The following is a 15,243-nucleotide window of genomic DNA, read 5'->3' on the forward strand; positions in this document are numbered from 1 at the left end:
CATTCTTATCCCCACGGGGAACAGTGGGTTAACTTCCTTGTTCAGGGGTAGAACGACAGATTTTGACCTTGTCAGCTCAGGGATTCAATCTAGCAACCTTTCGGTTACTGGCCCAACATTCTAACCACTAGGCTACCTGCCACCCATGCCGCTAATAACAACATTTTTTTTCAAATGATGTAGTTCTGTCCTTGAGCTGTTCTTGTCTATTGATGTTCTGTATTGTGTCATGTTTCATGTTTTGTGTGGACCCCAGGAAGAGTAGCTGCTGCTTTTGCAACAGCTAATGGAGATCCTAATACAATATCAAAAATACCAAAAAATCATCATAATCCACATTAGATCCGGTCAGGGCAATCAAGCTGAGCCCCTGTCTCTCTGATGTTGTTATTGGTTCTCCAAGAACATATCCTACATCCTGGAGCACTGATTCTATAAGACCTGGTGGGTAATGTCATCAGATAAGATCAAATGTGAGTGACGTACGCTGAGTGGACAAAACATTAAGAACACCTGTATAGACTGACCAGGTGAATCCAAGAGAAAGCTATGATCCCTTATTCATGGCACCTGTCAAATCCACTTTAATCAGTGTAGATGAACGGGAGGACACAGGTTAAATAAGGATTTTTAAACCTTGAAACAATTGAGATATGGATTGGGTGTGTGCCATTCAGAGGGTGAATGGGCAATACAAAATATTTTCGTGCTTTTTGAATGGGATATATGCAAATGCTTTGTTACTTATTCATCTTTATTTCACATATTTGAACACATATTTGAACACATAGAGATGCCAAATTATTGCACCGAATCCAGAGTCTCTCTGTTTCCCGGATACAGCTGAAAGCAGTCTTTGTCGGGTAGTCAGAAAGGGGACATTTCTTGATTGGCGCATCCTGAACACATCGCGCCGTTGTCTGGTCACTTACGCACAGAAGTACATATCAACGACGTGCGTAATTTGCGTCAAAAAGTACAGTGCATTTAATTTATGCACTGTTTATAACGCATGCAACAGTTATGGAGAAGTGTATACAGTGAAAACACAACTCTGAACAATATAATTATGGAACAATCAACAACACAACCAGGAATAATTTGTATTCTACTAAATAAAAGCTGCATTGCGCATTACTTTTCTATAACATCAAAGCATGTTTCATTCATTTTGAGGAGAAATCAATCTCAGACTCGTTCCCCGGACTCAAATACGCCCTCTAACCAGTAACTGTAACCCCAAAAGGGGCTACCCCAGACAGAGTGGACAAAGCAACAACTTTCAACATGTTCCGAGAAACCCAACCATTGCGCTATATCGGTCCTAAATGCAAACACCACTTACCTATCGATACCAGCTTTATGTGTTCTCTCTCCAAGAATTCCAGCGCGACGGACACATTTTCCAGTTTCATCTGTCTGAAGTTAGGTCTGGCGTGGTACTTTCTGTACATTTTCTTCTGGCTCAAAACCTCCAGGAGACCGATGAGCTTGAGCCCGTCGGTCAGGTCTTTCTGTAGGTCGTTGATCCGCTTGTTGAGGCACTTGAGGTGCTCGTTACACCACCTGGTGAAGGTGTTCTGTTGGATTTTCTTCCAGGGCGCATCCTCAGCGAGGTCTTTCTCCGTAGCCGGCATCTCCTCTTCTTCGTCGTCCCCGTTGTCCGTACTCTGGTAGTACTGCGGCGGCTGCTGCTGCTCGTAGTAAGTATTATTGCTCATCATGTTGTCGGTTTCCGTGCCCTTTTTTATACCACAATCAGTGGGGCCAGTGTGTGAACGTTACGGCACGCAAGGGAGCGTGGAAATAAATGTAAAAAAATGTTTCTTGTGCGCCAGTGCCAAGCTTGCGCACTGGCCGTGAAAAAAGTTGTAAAACTAGGAAAAATATGAAAGAAAGAGTAAGTGAGATGTTCGTTTGTACTTGTGATTGGAGTGGAGCTTGTCCGTTTAATCCGTTTATCGTTTCCAACGTGGACGGTTCCCTGATTTTTTATGTATCAGAATAGTGAAAAAAGTGGTAGCTGCATCCTAATAGACACCTTGGCACGGAAGAAGAATAGACTGTAGAAAGATGAACGCGTTGTCTGTACAATGGACAGCACGGGACCGCTAGTAGCCCTACCAAGTCGGCGGCGACAGCCTGCTTGGTGAAGTCGGTTACACTTGAGTAGCTAAATGAAGCTCTAGGCAGGACAGGGTTTTAAAAAGCTTGGCACCCCTGAAGCTCGCGTCAGGCCCCTGGACTCCCTGGAATGCCCCTGTCATGACCATATACAACTGCAGGATGGGTATTCTCTAATCAGACGGAGATAGCGAGAGGCAACACCATTGGGTAACACAAGAGAAGGGGGTCAACGATTGGCCCTGGGGCGCCATAACAGTTGTGACACTTCTCTTTATTTTTAGGCTCTCCAAATTGGGCAAGGGGGACGGAGCTTTGCGGTTGTTGTAAAAGTGAACGGTGACCAGGGCCAAACGGGCGTTAATAACAATTGGACTATGAAGGGAAAATGATGCCAGCATCTTCAATAGATCCAACCTTTACCAGCCAGGGTTACTCTTGCTGTCACTCATATGTCCACTGATGCAGCATTGTGTTGTCAAACATATATATTTTAAACCTGATAAATAAACTCGCATGACAAGCTTTTGATGCTTAATTTACAAGAGGAAGATCATACAGGGTTCTTGGGTTGACAGGGGTTTCAAAAGTTAAAAGGCTGCTCAGTTTGTTAATATATGACTTAAGCTTAATGTCGGGGGCTTTTGGAATGTACCACCCCAGAGAGAACATAGCACATGTGCATGTATAGATTATGCTTTACTGAAGAGAACTACCGAGCACTATCAGGCCATGCTGCTCTCTTTCTCTCGCTCTTTCGCTCTCTCACTCTTTCACTCTCACTCTTTCGCTTTCTCACTCACTCACTCACTCACTCACTCACTCACTCACTCACTCACTCACTCACTCACTCACTCACTCACTCACTCACTCACTCACTCACTCACAGAATAATTCATATCAGTTTTAGTTATCTTGCAGTTTATATACATTCTTGCTCTAACCTTGCAAACTGTAGTATAGCCTATTGCCAATGTACAGGTAGCTGCCAAAATAAAGGAAACACTTGAGTAAATGAAGTATAAAATGTATGTTGAAAGCAGGTGCTTTCACACAGGTGTGGTTCCTGAATTAATTAAGCCAAGTGAAAGTTACTCCTGAGGTGGTGACCTTTTGCACCCTCTATAACCACTGAGATTACTATTTGACTCTGCTGGTCAGCTATGAGTGTTTGAACATCTTGAAGAACAATCTGGCGTTAAGTATTCTGGCCACCCCCTCAAAAAGTCATTTTTGTGCCTTGGGCGCACAATGCTGTGGGTGGGGTGCTCAGCTCTGCTACTCTTGGAGTCTGGGGTGGCCTGATGGTCCTCCCCACCCTCCCTGCTCCTCTTACGGGACTCGGACAGCTGGGAGAAGAGTTTCTGCTGGTTCTCTCTGGAGATCTTCATGCTGCACTGGCAGTAAGTCATGGCTCTGGTGACTGTTCCTCTCGTCAGAGAAGCCAGGCCACATCACCTCTCTCCCCCTATGCCTCTCACCATGGCTGGGCCTGGAGTAGCAGTAGGGGTCAGGGCGACTAATCCTTCTCCAGCTCTGGCTGTGGCCAGGTTGGCTGTGGCCAGGTTGGCTGGAGGCAGCAAGAGGGACACTGCCCTTCTGAAGGGACTCCATGTTAGGCTCCCACACGTCCAGCACCAGGTAAGACTGGATGTCCTTCAGCTCTAAGCAGTCTTTGATAGGCTGGGCCCTTGGTGCAGACACTTCAGACACCCAGAATGTCTTCTTCACAATGTGGACAACTGAGGGCAGCCATCCAGAAGACAGATTTGTAAGTCATGTGTTGATTAGGAGACAAAGAAACATGTATTTTTTTCCATTATTGAATTACATGATATTTATGCATGAGTTATTTTTAAGAGAAAATTTTGAATTTTGAACATTTAAAAATCTTACATTTCTTGCCCAGTTTGTGGATTCCAGGCAAAGAATAAGATTTATCAGGAGTCATTGTAACACATATCTACTTGATCAGATCAGTTTGTGAATAAGGAATTTAAGCACAATTCAGCATTCTGTTCGGTTCCGTTTCTCAGAATATACATTGTCATAATTAAAAAAATGTGGCAACCGATAAATTAGCTGAAATAGAATGGTTGCATCAGAGTTCTAAAGTAACAATGAACGTGATCAGTATGATTCTTTAGCCAACATTCTACCTTGATATGACACCTCTTGATTATCAGTCAGATCTTCATTTACAACAAATGAAATACACAAGTTAGAAATGTATCTGGCAACACACAGGTGACTTTTTGTTCTTTCAAATTATAGAATTTCATCATAATTATGTGTGCTACAACTTTGAATGCCAATTGTCAGCATTGCCATCTAGGACAGGGTTGCTCTGTATGAGTCAGAAATGCAGTTGTAATGGACGGTGTTGACTCACCCCCCCCCCCCCCCCCCCCCCCCCCCCTAATATAGAGAGTAAGCTAAAACAGTGGGGGACACAAGAAGGGAACATACACTCAGAGGCAGTAGGCCCAAAATATCTACACCTCTCCCCCTCTTGTTTGGGTGATCTCACACCTCAGTCAGCAAGAGAGAGCATCAACATGTAATTGAGCTCTCAAACACAGTGTCTGAGACTCACTGGATTCATGTCTTCCATAATGTTGTTTCCTGAGGGGAAGGAAATTCCTGAAAACACCTGAAATGTCTACATTAACTAGTCATCACTGCTTACAGCTCCTTCAGAAACTATTCACACCCCTTGACTTTTTGCACAATTTGTTGTGTTACAAAGTGGGATTAAAATAGATTTAATTGTATTTTTTTTGGTCAAAAATCTACAGAAAATACTCTGTAATGTCAAAGTAGAAATCAAATTCTAATATATGTAAAAAAAATAATAAAATAAAATGAAAATAATTTTGGTCGCAGGTTCAGGAATGGCTGAAGAATTGCAACATTTACCTGGCGTTAACTCTGCATTTAGCACTGCTGGGTGATCTGAAAGGCCATAATCAATTGATCAATGATATAATATTACTCTTACTAAAAATGTTTATCTTTTTAATTTACAATCTGTAGAAGCTATGAGAAAAGAAAAGTTCCGAACTGTTGTGAAACATCACAGCACATTTGAAAAAATATATGGCAAATAGAAATCCCAAAATGGATGGTGTTCATAGATAGATGGGAGGTAGAAGCCTAAGTGTTGTCCATTAGTTTACTCCAATTAGGGGAAGGGTGATAGGGTTAGGGTAAATAATAAAGGAAAATATATATAGTGAACAAAAATATAAATGCAACATGCAACAATTTCAGATGAAGATTTCAGTCAATTGAAATATATGAATTAGGGTGGGCCTGGGAGGGCATAAGCTCACTCATTTGGGAGCCAGGCCCACCCATTGGGGAGCCTGGCCCAGCCAATCAGAATTCGTTTTTTTCCACAAAAGGGCTTTATTACAGACAGAAATTCTCCTCAGTTTCATCAGCTGTCCAAGTGACTGGTCTCAGACGATCCTGAAAATGTAGAAGCCTGATGTGGAGGTCCTGGGCTGATGTGGATACACGTGGTCTGCGGTTGTGAGGCCGGTTGGACGTATTGTCAAATTCTCTAAAACGACATTGGAGGCACTTCTGGTAGAGAAATGAACATTCAGTTATCTGGCAACAGCTCTGATGGACATTCCTGCAGTCAGCCTGCCAATTGCACACTCCCTCAATACTTAAGACCTCTGTGGTATTGTTTTGTGTGACAAAACTGCACATTTTAGAGTGGCCTTTTATTGTCCCCAGCACAAGGTAAACCTACGTAACGATCACGCTTTTTAATCATCTTCTTGAAATGCCTCATCTTACCTTATCAAAGGAAAAATGTTCACTAACAGGAATGTAAACAAATTTGTGCACAAAATTGGAGAGAAATGTGCTTTTTGTGCGTATTTCAGCTCATGAAACATGGGACCAACACTTTACATGTTGTGTTTATATTTTCGGTCAGTATAAAAAAATATGTATACAGTACCAGTCAAAAGTTTGAACACACCTACTCATTCCAGGGTTTTTCTTTAGTTTTTCTATATTGTAGAATAATAGACGTCAAAACTATGAAAGAACACATATGGAATCATGTAGTAACCAAAAAAGTGTTAAACACCTCAAAATATATTTTATATTTGAAATTCTTCAGTAGCCACCCTTTGCCTTGATGACAGCTTTGCACACTCCGGGTTAGGGAAGGGTTTGGCCGGGGGGGCTTTACTTCGCTCATCGTGCTCTAGCTACTCCTTGTGGCAGTTCAGGGGCCTGCAGGCTGACCTTGTCTTCAGTTGACCGGTGTTTCCTCCGACACATTGGTGTGGCTGGCTTCTGGGTTAAGCATGCGGGTGTTAAGAAGCGCGGTTTAGCGGGTTTTGGAGGACGCATGACTCAACCTATGCCCCCCGAACCCGTTGGGGAGTTGCAGCGATGAGACAAGATCAAAATTATGGAGGAAAGGGGGTAAAAAAAAAATGTTTTAAATAAAATGTGAAGCACTATTATTACACACAGATGAAGTCCAATCAACTTATGTGACTTGTTAAGCACATTTGTATTTAGGCTTGCCATAACAAAGGGGTTGAATACTTATTGACTTAAGACATTTCAGCTGTGAATTTTTTATAAATGTGTAAAAAAAATATTAAAAATAATAACAACCACTTGGACATTGTGGGTTATTGTGTGTAGGCCAGTGCCAAAAATATCTCTACTTAATCCATTTTAAATTCAGGCTATAACAAAGCAAAATGTGGAAAAAACTCAAGGGGTGTGAATATTTTCTGAAGGCACTGTACGACAACTAAGTTACACACTGATATGTCATGTTATACGGTACACATGTTATCTCATGTAGAGTCACGTCTTCCGAATGTAGGATGCTTGGACTGGGAACCTTGCTGTATTTTGGGAATGAGCTTATATCATGCAAAGCAGACATACTGTCCATGAGATATAATAGATCAAATGCTTGAAATGTGAACACATTGTGCAGTGTGCACAGCTAACATTATGCATACCTGCACTAACAGTGTGTATCATAACTGTATAATGACTATGTGTATAGGAGAGAATAGTGTGTGTCCATCAGGTGCGGCCCTCACTTGTAATGGATCTGTGTGAGAGGCCTTGACACTGAGCGCTGGTACTATATATAAAACCCCTGGAGGAGGGAGAGACAGTTAAGCACCCAGAGGGGTGTGATAGGGTTGCAGGGGGCTACGATGCAGGGAGTGTTGATCGTCTTTCCTCTTTACGCTGTTCCTTTGGAACCTCCTCTCTGACCTATGTCAACAGGTCAGTCACACAGCGAATAAAGATTGGACTGAACGATCTACAGCTTGTAGTCTGCAATTCACTTAGAAATTGACAGACAGAGAGAGACGGAGACAGAGAGACAGAGAGAGAGACAGATAGAATGAGGATAAACTACTTTTATTTCTCAGTTCATTTACAAAATGTACAGACTATTTACCAAAATACTCACAATATTCTCATTAAAAGCCCATTGAGACATTGACTGACAAGGTGCTCTAGTAGAGACTATGGCAACATCGGATTCAGCGCTGCATAAAAGAGACATTGACATTAGCCATGTCACACAGACCCAGACAGAGAGACATACAGAACGAGCTGCAGCTTTACATAAGGTCAAAGGTCAAACTTCACATCATCACATGCAGTGAGCAGCAGCCAGTTTCTAGTTAAGAGCACAGGTTGTTTTGAAATGTAGAATAGTTTCCGTAATGTGTCTCTCCTTTACTGTTTAAGCTTCCATGCTGGAATAGAAGCAGGGTAGAAAGAAAAGGACACTGTCAGTGGATTTTACAGTATTTGAAGCACAGCAGAAAAGTGAAGATAAATACCCGAACAATCTATACACATTGTAGAGACCAGACAATTTAAGAAGAAAAGTAGAATAGAGTAGAGTGTGATAGAATAGAAGGGACTGTATGAAACCAAAGTGAAAATATTAATAGTGACAACCCAGTAAAGTAGTAAATCAACTAAGAGAGACTGAAATAGTAAGAAGAAAATCACAAATGATTCTGATTAGTCATGCATGAAGACAGTCACAATGGATTGGCTGAAATGACTGTCACTACAGGAACTAGATCTATCCATCAATAGGCATGCAAGTTGTTTACTAAGTCTAACATGCAATGGCTATACATGTTACTGTCTCACACATATTCACTATTCATACACTGGCTGTGTTCAGTCAATTCAAAAAGAACCCTCTACTCAATCTAGAACTGCTCTCAATCAACAAACCATGTTATTAAACTGTGAAAAACTATTTCCTATTTACAACACAATACAAATACCACATTTTGTTACAAAACTACAGATATCGTTTTTACATACACTGTAGCATGCATTAACCTACCAATGAGGTCTTATATTGTCTCTGCACTGTGGAAAAAATATTCTATGCATAGCCTATAAGCATTCATGTTTTTCAGTACACCTCAGTGTTCAATTGCCCATCACACAGTTATGACTGTGAAACATGTAGTGAAACTAATATTATATACTTATTGTAGTAATTTATTGATTCATAGCACAAACTAGAAGTAGTAATTACCTATACATATTTATAATGCTATAACTCTACAATGGGATATTGGAATACAGAAGAATATTGGCTAAGCACGCTTTCAATGTCTTGTCACCTACACACCCACGGAATTAAGCGAATTAGCTCGCCTGCATACATCTATGAAACAAGCCAACTAACTGTCAGTCATGACAGCACACTACGAATCCAGGCACCAGCTATAACGCTTACTGCATCCTGTGCACGTTTCTCACAAACGATCCTCTAGAAAAGAAAACATTTATGGTTAGATTGCGCTCTCAGTCATAGTCGTTGTGTGTTCTCGGACAAAGGCCATTTCACTCTAAAATAACGCCACCGTCCCACCTCCAATGCAAAGCGCATTTCTGACTTTTTGCTCCACAGGTCACGCAAAAGAGTTTAAATGATTTGCCTTGCTATGTATTTACATGGTAGCTAAATCATGCCAAAGGTAGAGTAAGAGTCAGAAAGTATTCTCGGTGCACTCCGTAGGTGCCGAAACGGCAGAGTAAAGGTTAGACGTCTTCTCCATGACAACAGTGTCACCTCGCTGTTGTTGTTAAGTCAATCTATCATTGGAATGTGTTGTGTCAAGTTTACAGCAATGACACTGAAAAGTTCCCATGCATTGCAGGCAAGTTGCAGTTGCAGAACCTGTGAATAAACTGTGTGCTTCGTGCCAACAAAGAAAAGGGCATCATCGTTAGAGAACATAGATATCAGCGATTAGAACGCAAGCGGTACAAGACGAAAGACTGGGTAAGAGAACGACACCCAAAATACGCATCTTGGAAAACAATGGTCCACATTTCATCACTGGCTCCACTTTTCATTTTGGTGGCCTATAGTGATTGTTTGTCATTTTTCAGAATGCGTGTGACGATTAATATTAAAAAAAGAACGCAAAACATTTAAACACAAATGTCTATTTGCAAAAATAACTCTCTGTTTCAAATAACGAGCCTTGTTAAGTTCTGTTTCTAAGCAGAACCAAACACAGTGGAATCAGTCATTAAATAACTCCTCAGTCTTGGGGACAATTTGTTCCTACGGCTACAAAAATAGATATCTAGCTGGAAATCATTTGGACTGTCAAATTGAATACCCCAAGTTGCATTTATGATTGTATTGTTCATCTGTATAGATGTGTATAGTGGTTGTGGTTCCATACACATGCAGATATAACCAATAACCAATAAGGAGAAAGTGCAGAGAGTGACAGACGCAGACGAGAGAGAGAAAAAAACATTTACAAAGGAGACAAACATCCAATACATCAAACTCACATAATCAAACCCTCCTCCACACAACTTCATTTAAACGTAAAAAGAGCATGCCACAACAGAAACAGAAGGAAAAGTGTTAAGATAGTCAATTGTGAGCCGTAAAGACACGCAAAGTGTAGCAGAGACATTCGCATTGGCAATGTTGAAAGTGATTCAAAAGGAGGGGTAGGATCTGGGAAAAGACCACATGCCCATTAGAAAGAGAAACATCTTATCAGTGACTCAATATGTGCAAAGGAAACAATAAGGCATGAGCTTTTCACAATTCAACCTTTACAGGTTGTAAATAAACCAATCAAGCATCAACCAATCAAACAATAAACCAATCAAGCATCAACCAATCAAACAATAAACCAATCAACCATCAACCAATCAAACAATAAACCATCAACCAATCAATCAATAAATGCTCAGACATGTTCTGTGCTAAATTGTGTCTTTCCATTGACGCCCATGCAGACACAGTACTGCCACAAACTCCGAGGCAATCACTGTTATATAATGCTGTTCCCCTAAACTCGTAAGTTTATCTAAAGAAGTGCAGAGAGAAGAGTAGTAGAGAGGGAAACCGATTGAGTCAAACTGAAGGACTTTAAAGAGAGAAATAAGATATTGCAGTCCTTATCATTAGAGTGGCTTAAACAGGTATATGTATTTCTCCTTGAGTAATGTATGGGACTACTTCCTTCTTGTGTTGTATTTCCTGGTGAAAATGTTTTCGATGTAGTCCTCCTTGGAAGATGAAGCGAGGAGGAGATTTGACAGGGGCATCATGAGATAGGGGCATGGCATTGCCAGTGTTGCCATGGGCAACCGGCACAGTCATTTCCTGTACAGTGACTTCCTTTCTGTGTAGTCCTCAGGTAAATGCTCTAGAAAGGCTGGGGACTATCAGGACTACAAGCGCTGCCACGGCAACCACCGCCACCAGGTTCCAGCCTCCCTCGCTCTCCTGGTGGCAAGAGGACAGAGGACAGGGTTCAAAGGTCACAGAGGTTATTCATTCACAATAAGGACAGCTCAGGTTTTAGCACACATACCGTATCAGCTCCTCGAGTTTGGTCAGAGTAGTTCAAACAACCACTTCGCTTTACATACATGTTGGACACATCCATTTTCTCAACACACACGTTAGACACATCCATTTCCTCAACACACACATTGGACAAAGGAATCTTTTGTGCCTTACAGCCCAGTAATTTACAGCATTGGGATACAGACCCACACAACCAACCAACACACTCCTATGCGAGAAGAGAGAAGACTTGAGTGGTGTTGGGCATTGTTAGCCGCAGTATCTCTGTGTGTGTGTGTGAGTGTGTGTGTGTGTGTGAGAGAGAGAGAGAGAGAGAGAGAAAGCGAGCGAGAGAGAGAGAGCAAGAGAGAGCGAGAGAGAGAGTAAGAGTAAGAGAGAGAGAGAGAGAGAGATTTAGCAGTGATGTCTCCCTGGAGCCCAGTAAGAGGATCCCCTATAAGTGTGGTGTAGTGTGCAGAAAGCTTCTCGCCCACACACACACACACAACTCGTAGCCATGTCATCCTAAAATGGACGCCTGAGCCTCTCATTAAAGTTTCAGAACCCTTACTCACATCAGGCTACAATAAAATACAAACACTCCAACTCAGGCTAAATGTCCCAAGGTAAATAGCCAAACCTCATTCGAAATGTCCCAAGGTAAATAGCCAAACCTCATTCGAAATGTCCCAAGGTAAATAGCCAAACCTCATTCTAAATGTTCCAAGCTAAATAGCCATACCTCATTCTAAATGTTCCAAGCTAAATAGCCAAACCTCATTCTAAATGTTCCAAGCTAAATAGCCATACCTCATTCGAAATGTCCCAAGATAAGTAACCATACCTCATTCTAAATCTCCCAAGGTAAATAGAAATACCTCATTCTAAATGCCTAAAGCTACATAACTCAATCTACTGTAAATAGTCATGATTGAATGTCCATTGCAAAATAGCCTACCCCATCCTGAAGTATGTAACATACTTCCAGGTTGGCCCAAACCCCTGTCAGCTAAATCTGTCAGGGGTCATATGAGAGAGAGGGGGGGGGGGGGGGCAGAAAGGGCTATGCCTCACTGCAGGCTGACCACAACACAGCATTCAGCCGGCTGGAGGTTGGAGGGAAAGAAGGTTTATCTAAACCCCGGTTCCCTGGCTCTCTGGCTGCTATCCCGCCTGTGGAGGTCAGGCAGCAGCGGTGGGTGTTGACATCAGCGCTGTGTCATCCATCTTGGCTCTAGTGGTAATCTCTGCACAGTCCCAATGGAGACATGAAAGGAGTCGCGTGTCACTGTGTTTCTCTCGGCTAAGTGTGACGGACCACTCAAATAAAAGCCAACTTTCTTCTCTCTCCTTTTCATTTCTCTCTTACTAGCAGCTTTGTGGCGTCCGCTTGGCTGTTCCAAGCCAAGTTCTTAGTATTCTTAGAATCGGAGCCATTCCATTCAGTAGAGTCATTGTAAACACAGTGAATGGTGCATTTGGAGACTGGGTGAGACTGAGTTATTGGACTGTCTGCCTCAGTGACTCTGCTAACTCTAAGGTTGACGGCCCACCTTCAGAGGAACGAAGCCGACCACCCGGTACATTTTGAGCCAGTTTACCCCAACGAGAGCCAAGTCGCTGATTTCCGTCAAGTATTTTTGCAACACTCTATTACCGTTTTGGTTCTAGCCCATTTGGTGTTAATGTGGCTTTGGATGTTTATTGTTCACCATAGAGGTTGCGTTTCTAAGACAGCTTGAGTTTGATTGACAGATCAAGAGAAACGTGATTCTTAGAGGGGCATATTACATTGTAAGACATGGGTCTACTACACTGTAATAGCTGGTCTTGCCAGCACAAGCTTATGCTTGAATCAGAGTCTTTATGTCAGTGGAATAAGGTACCCTTCCACAACAGATCAAATACTGTCAGAACTCTAATAACATTTAACTACTAACAGGAACCATGCGTTCTGGCCCTATACTTTACATTTGCAATCTACAGTATATCTGTGTGTGCAGTATTCTACATTCAGGCACACCCACAGCCAGAGGCTGAATAATCTGCATCTACAACAGACATTCAGCCTCTCTTAGAGGAAATAAGAGTTGACTATATATGATTCTTCTAGATAAAGAAAGGGCATGCCCATACCTGGTCCCCTCTAGGATGCCAGCTCCTCCCACCAGCACCATATCAGGGCCATTATTACAATCATTCCTATGAAGGGGATGGAGAGAACAGGGGGCTCAGACGGAGGAGTGCAGTTCTGGGGAGAAAACAAGGGATCGTGGGGGCATGAGAGAGGAGGAGGGAGGTGGTGAGAGAAATCACAAATCATAATAAAGGGAGGCAAAAATGAAAGAATTACATGTGGAGAGATAGATGAAGAGACAACAGATAAATATATGTACATAAAACATCATGAGGTGATTGAGAGGTAGATAAATGGGATGACAGGCAGATAAACAGGTTGAGAGACCAATAGACAACGACAGAGAGGGTGTGTGACAGAGAGGTCAGAACGAAAGAAATAAAGAGATAAAAACCATATTGCGCAACATTTTGTAGGGTGTTTATGGTAAACAGATTTGACCATATGAATGTGAATGTGTTTATAAATAGGAGTTTTCAACAAAACACAGCCATGGAAACGATGAAGGGAGGGGAGAAACAGAAAGAGCATGGCATTAGAGCACATCAAAGATGGTTAAAGACAAGATGAACAACTTGTGTAATGATTCCATCTTGTCATTTAAAGATCTCTGCCCATACTGAAAAGTGCTGCCTGTCACTCAAACGGTCACTCAGACAGAGAGAACCCTGGGAGTTGTAGGCAGCCCAGCAGTGCGGGTGAGGGGGTTTAGTCACAAGATAAACTACAACTATGGAGGACAGGTGAGTGACATGAACTACTGTGGTACTCAGGCTAGATAGTCTAATTCCAAATCCTTGATAAGGAGACCACGTACACCCAATCAAATCATCAAGGGTGGAGTGGCTGGCTTATAAGCGCACATTTGTACTCTATAATAACATGTGGGTTGATTTGTCGTTTTTGTTATTCAGTTTTCAACAAAACTCTGATTCAGCACTTCCTGGTTTTGATGGCATCAGACAGGAAGAGAAAGAGGATATGGACCGGGTTGTTTAGGCGGACACGGGGACAGACACTGGACAGGGCGACAGGACGCAGAGACACACCGCCATTGAAGCAATGCATGTTGAGAAAAGGGCGGAAGAAGCCAGGGACCAAAGTCGAGGACACAAGAATAACTGACTACACCACTGGAGGCAGAAAGAGGACGAGAGACAAGTCACGATTCCATGAGACATAGCTGTTTGACTGAGCTGTTGTTACTGACCCACATGCACACAGTACAGACAGACAGACTTGATGCTTGAGGAGAATGGGTTAGTTAGCACACAGTTACTCAAGTGTACTGTAAATACAGGTGTGTATGTGTATAGGTGTGTCATCTCGTTCTCTTCTACTTACCTCATAACTAGCTCCTTCACCACCATAACCCTTCTTATAGCACGTGTTGTGCTAGAGGCCATCTTTTGTCGGCCATTGTTACCAAAGTTACCTCCCTCCGACCGCTGACCTCTCACCTGTGACTTCTTGCCGCCAAGCCTCTCTAGCTCCGCCCTATAGTGATGCAGTTCCTGCTCCAGCTCAATCCTCTCCTTCTGGCTGCAGTCAAACAGCCCCTGCAGGTTCGCAAGCTCCCCCTTCAACCCCTCACACTGGGAGACAGACAGACAGACAGACAGACAGACAGACAGACAGACAGACAGACAGACAGACAGACAGACAGACAGACAGACAGACAGACAGAGAGACAATTTTCATTATCACATTTGGCTTATAAGACTTGTATGTGGGTGTGTGAGAGCATCTGTGTCCATACTTGTCTCTGTACTTGCGAGGCCCTCTCTTCAGCCAGTTTGAGCTGGTCTCGTAGGGAGAAGGCTTCAGAGGGTCCCCCGTTCCAGTTGGTGATAGGCTTGCCATCGAACGAGATGTTCTTCTGGATGGAGGCATCCACCAAGCACCCACCTTGCCCAGTCTGGGTCTGCCCACCCTGGGTCTGAGACAGGGTCATGTAGCCTCCAGCCTTCACTGATTCCTCATCCTGCCCAACACCCTCATCCTTCTGGTCCTCATCCCCCTCCCCTCTCAAGGCCAGGTAGACATCATTGGAGCTGTCATCCAGAGAGATCATTCAATGTATTAGCAATTTATAAGCATCATTCAT

The 15,243-nt window shown here is 42.7% G+C and overlaps 2 protein-coding genes across 13 annotated transcripts in view; both read right to left on the reverse strand.

Moving 5' to 3' along the window:
- The window catches only part of LOC110490751 (filamin-C-like), an 84,509-nt gene extending 82,270 nt beyond the window's left edge, over window positions 1-2,239 (reverse strand). For 7 of the 10 annotated variants that reach the window (XM_036944653.1, XM_036944652.1, XM_036944647.1 and 4 more), the window contains exon 1: window positions 1,346-2,238. In XM_036944653.1, coding sequence (XP_036800548.1) covers window positions 1,346-1,724 — 379 coding nt within the window. In that variant the 5' untranslated portion in view covers window positions 1,725-2,238. Of the gene's footprint in view, window positions 1-1,345 lie in introns of all 10 variants that reach the window. The other 3 variants (XM_036944649.1, XM_036944643.1, XM_036944648.1) reach the window with 2 other exon arrangements.
- A 5,294-nt stretch (window positions 2,240-7,533) lies between these two features.
- The window catches only part of LOC110490333 (coiled-coil domain-containing protein 136), a 47,589-nt gene continuing 39,879 nt past the window's right edge, over window positions 7,534-15,243 (reverse strand). The window contains exons 6-9 of one of the 3 annotated variants that reach the window (XM_036944654.1): window positions 14,896-15,190; window positions 14,597-14,731; window positions 13,136-13,250; window positions 7,534-10,936 (exon numbers count right to left, since the gene is read on the reverse strand). In XM_036944654.1, coding sequence (XP_036800549.1) covers window positions 13,146-13,250; window positions 14,597-14,731; window positions 14,896-15,190 — 535 coding nt within the window. In that variant the 3' untranslated portion in view covers window positions 7,534-10,936; window positions 13,136-13,145. The remainder of the gene's footprint in view (window positions 10,937-13,135; window positions 13,251-14,596; window positions 14,732-14,895; window positions 15,191-15,243) is intronic. The other 2 variants (XR_005036129.1, XM_036944655.1) reach the window with 2 other exon arrangements.

Source organism: Oncorhynchus mykiss, chromosome 15, assembly GCF_013265735.2.
Source record: "Oncorhynchus mykiss isolate Arlee chromosome 15, USDA_OmykA_1.1, whole genome shotgun sequence".
Classification (NCBI taxonomy): Eukaryota; Metazoa; Chordata; class Actinopteri; order Salmoniformes; family Salmonidae; genus Oncorhynchus; species Oncorhynchus mykiss.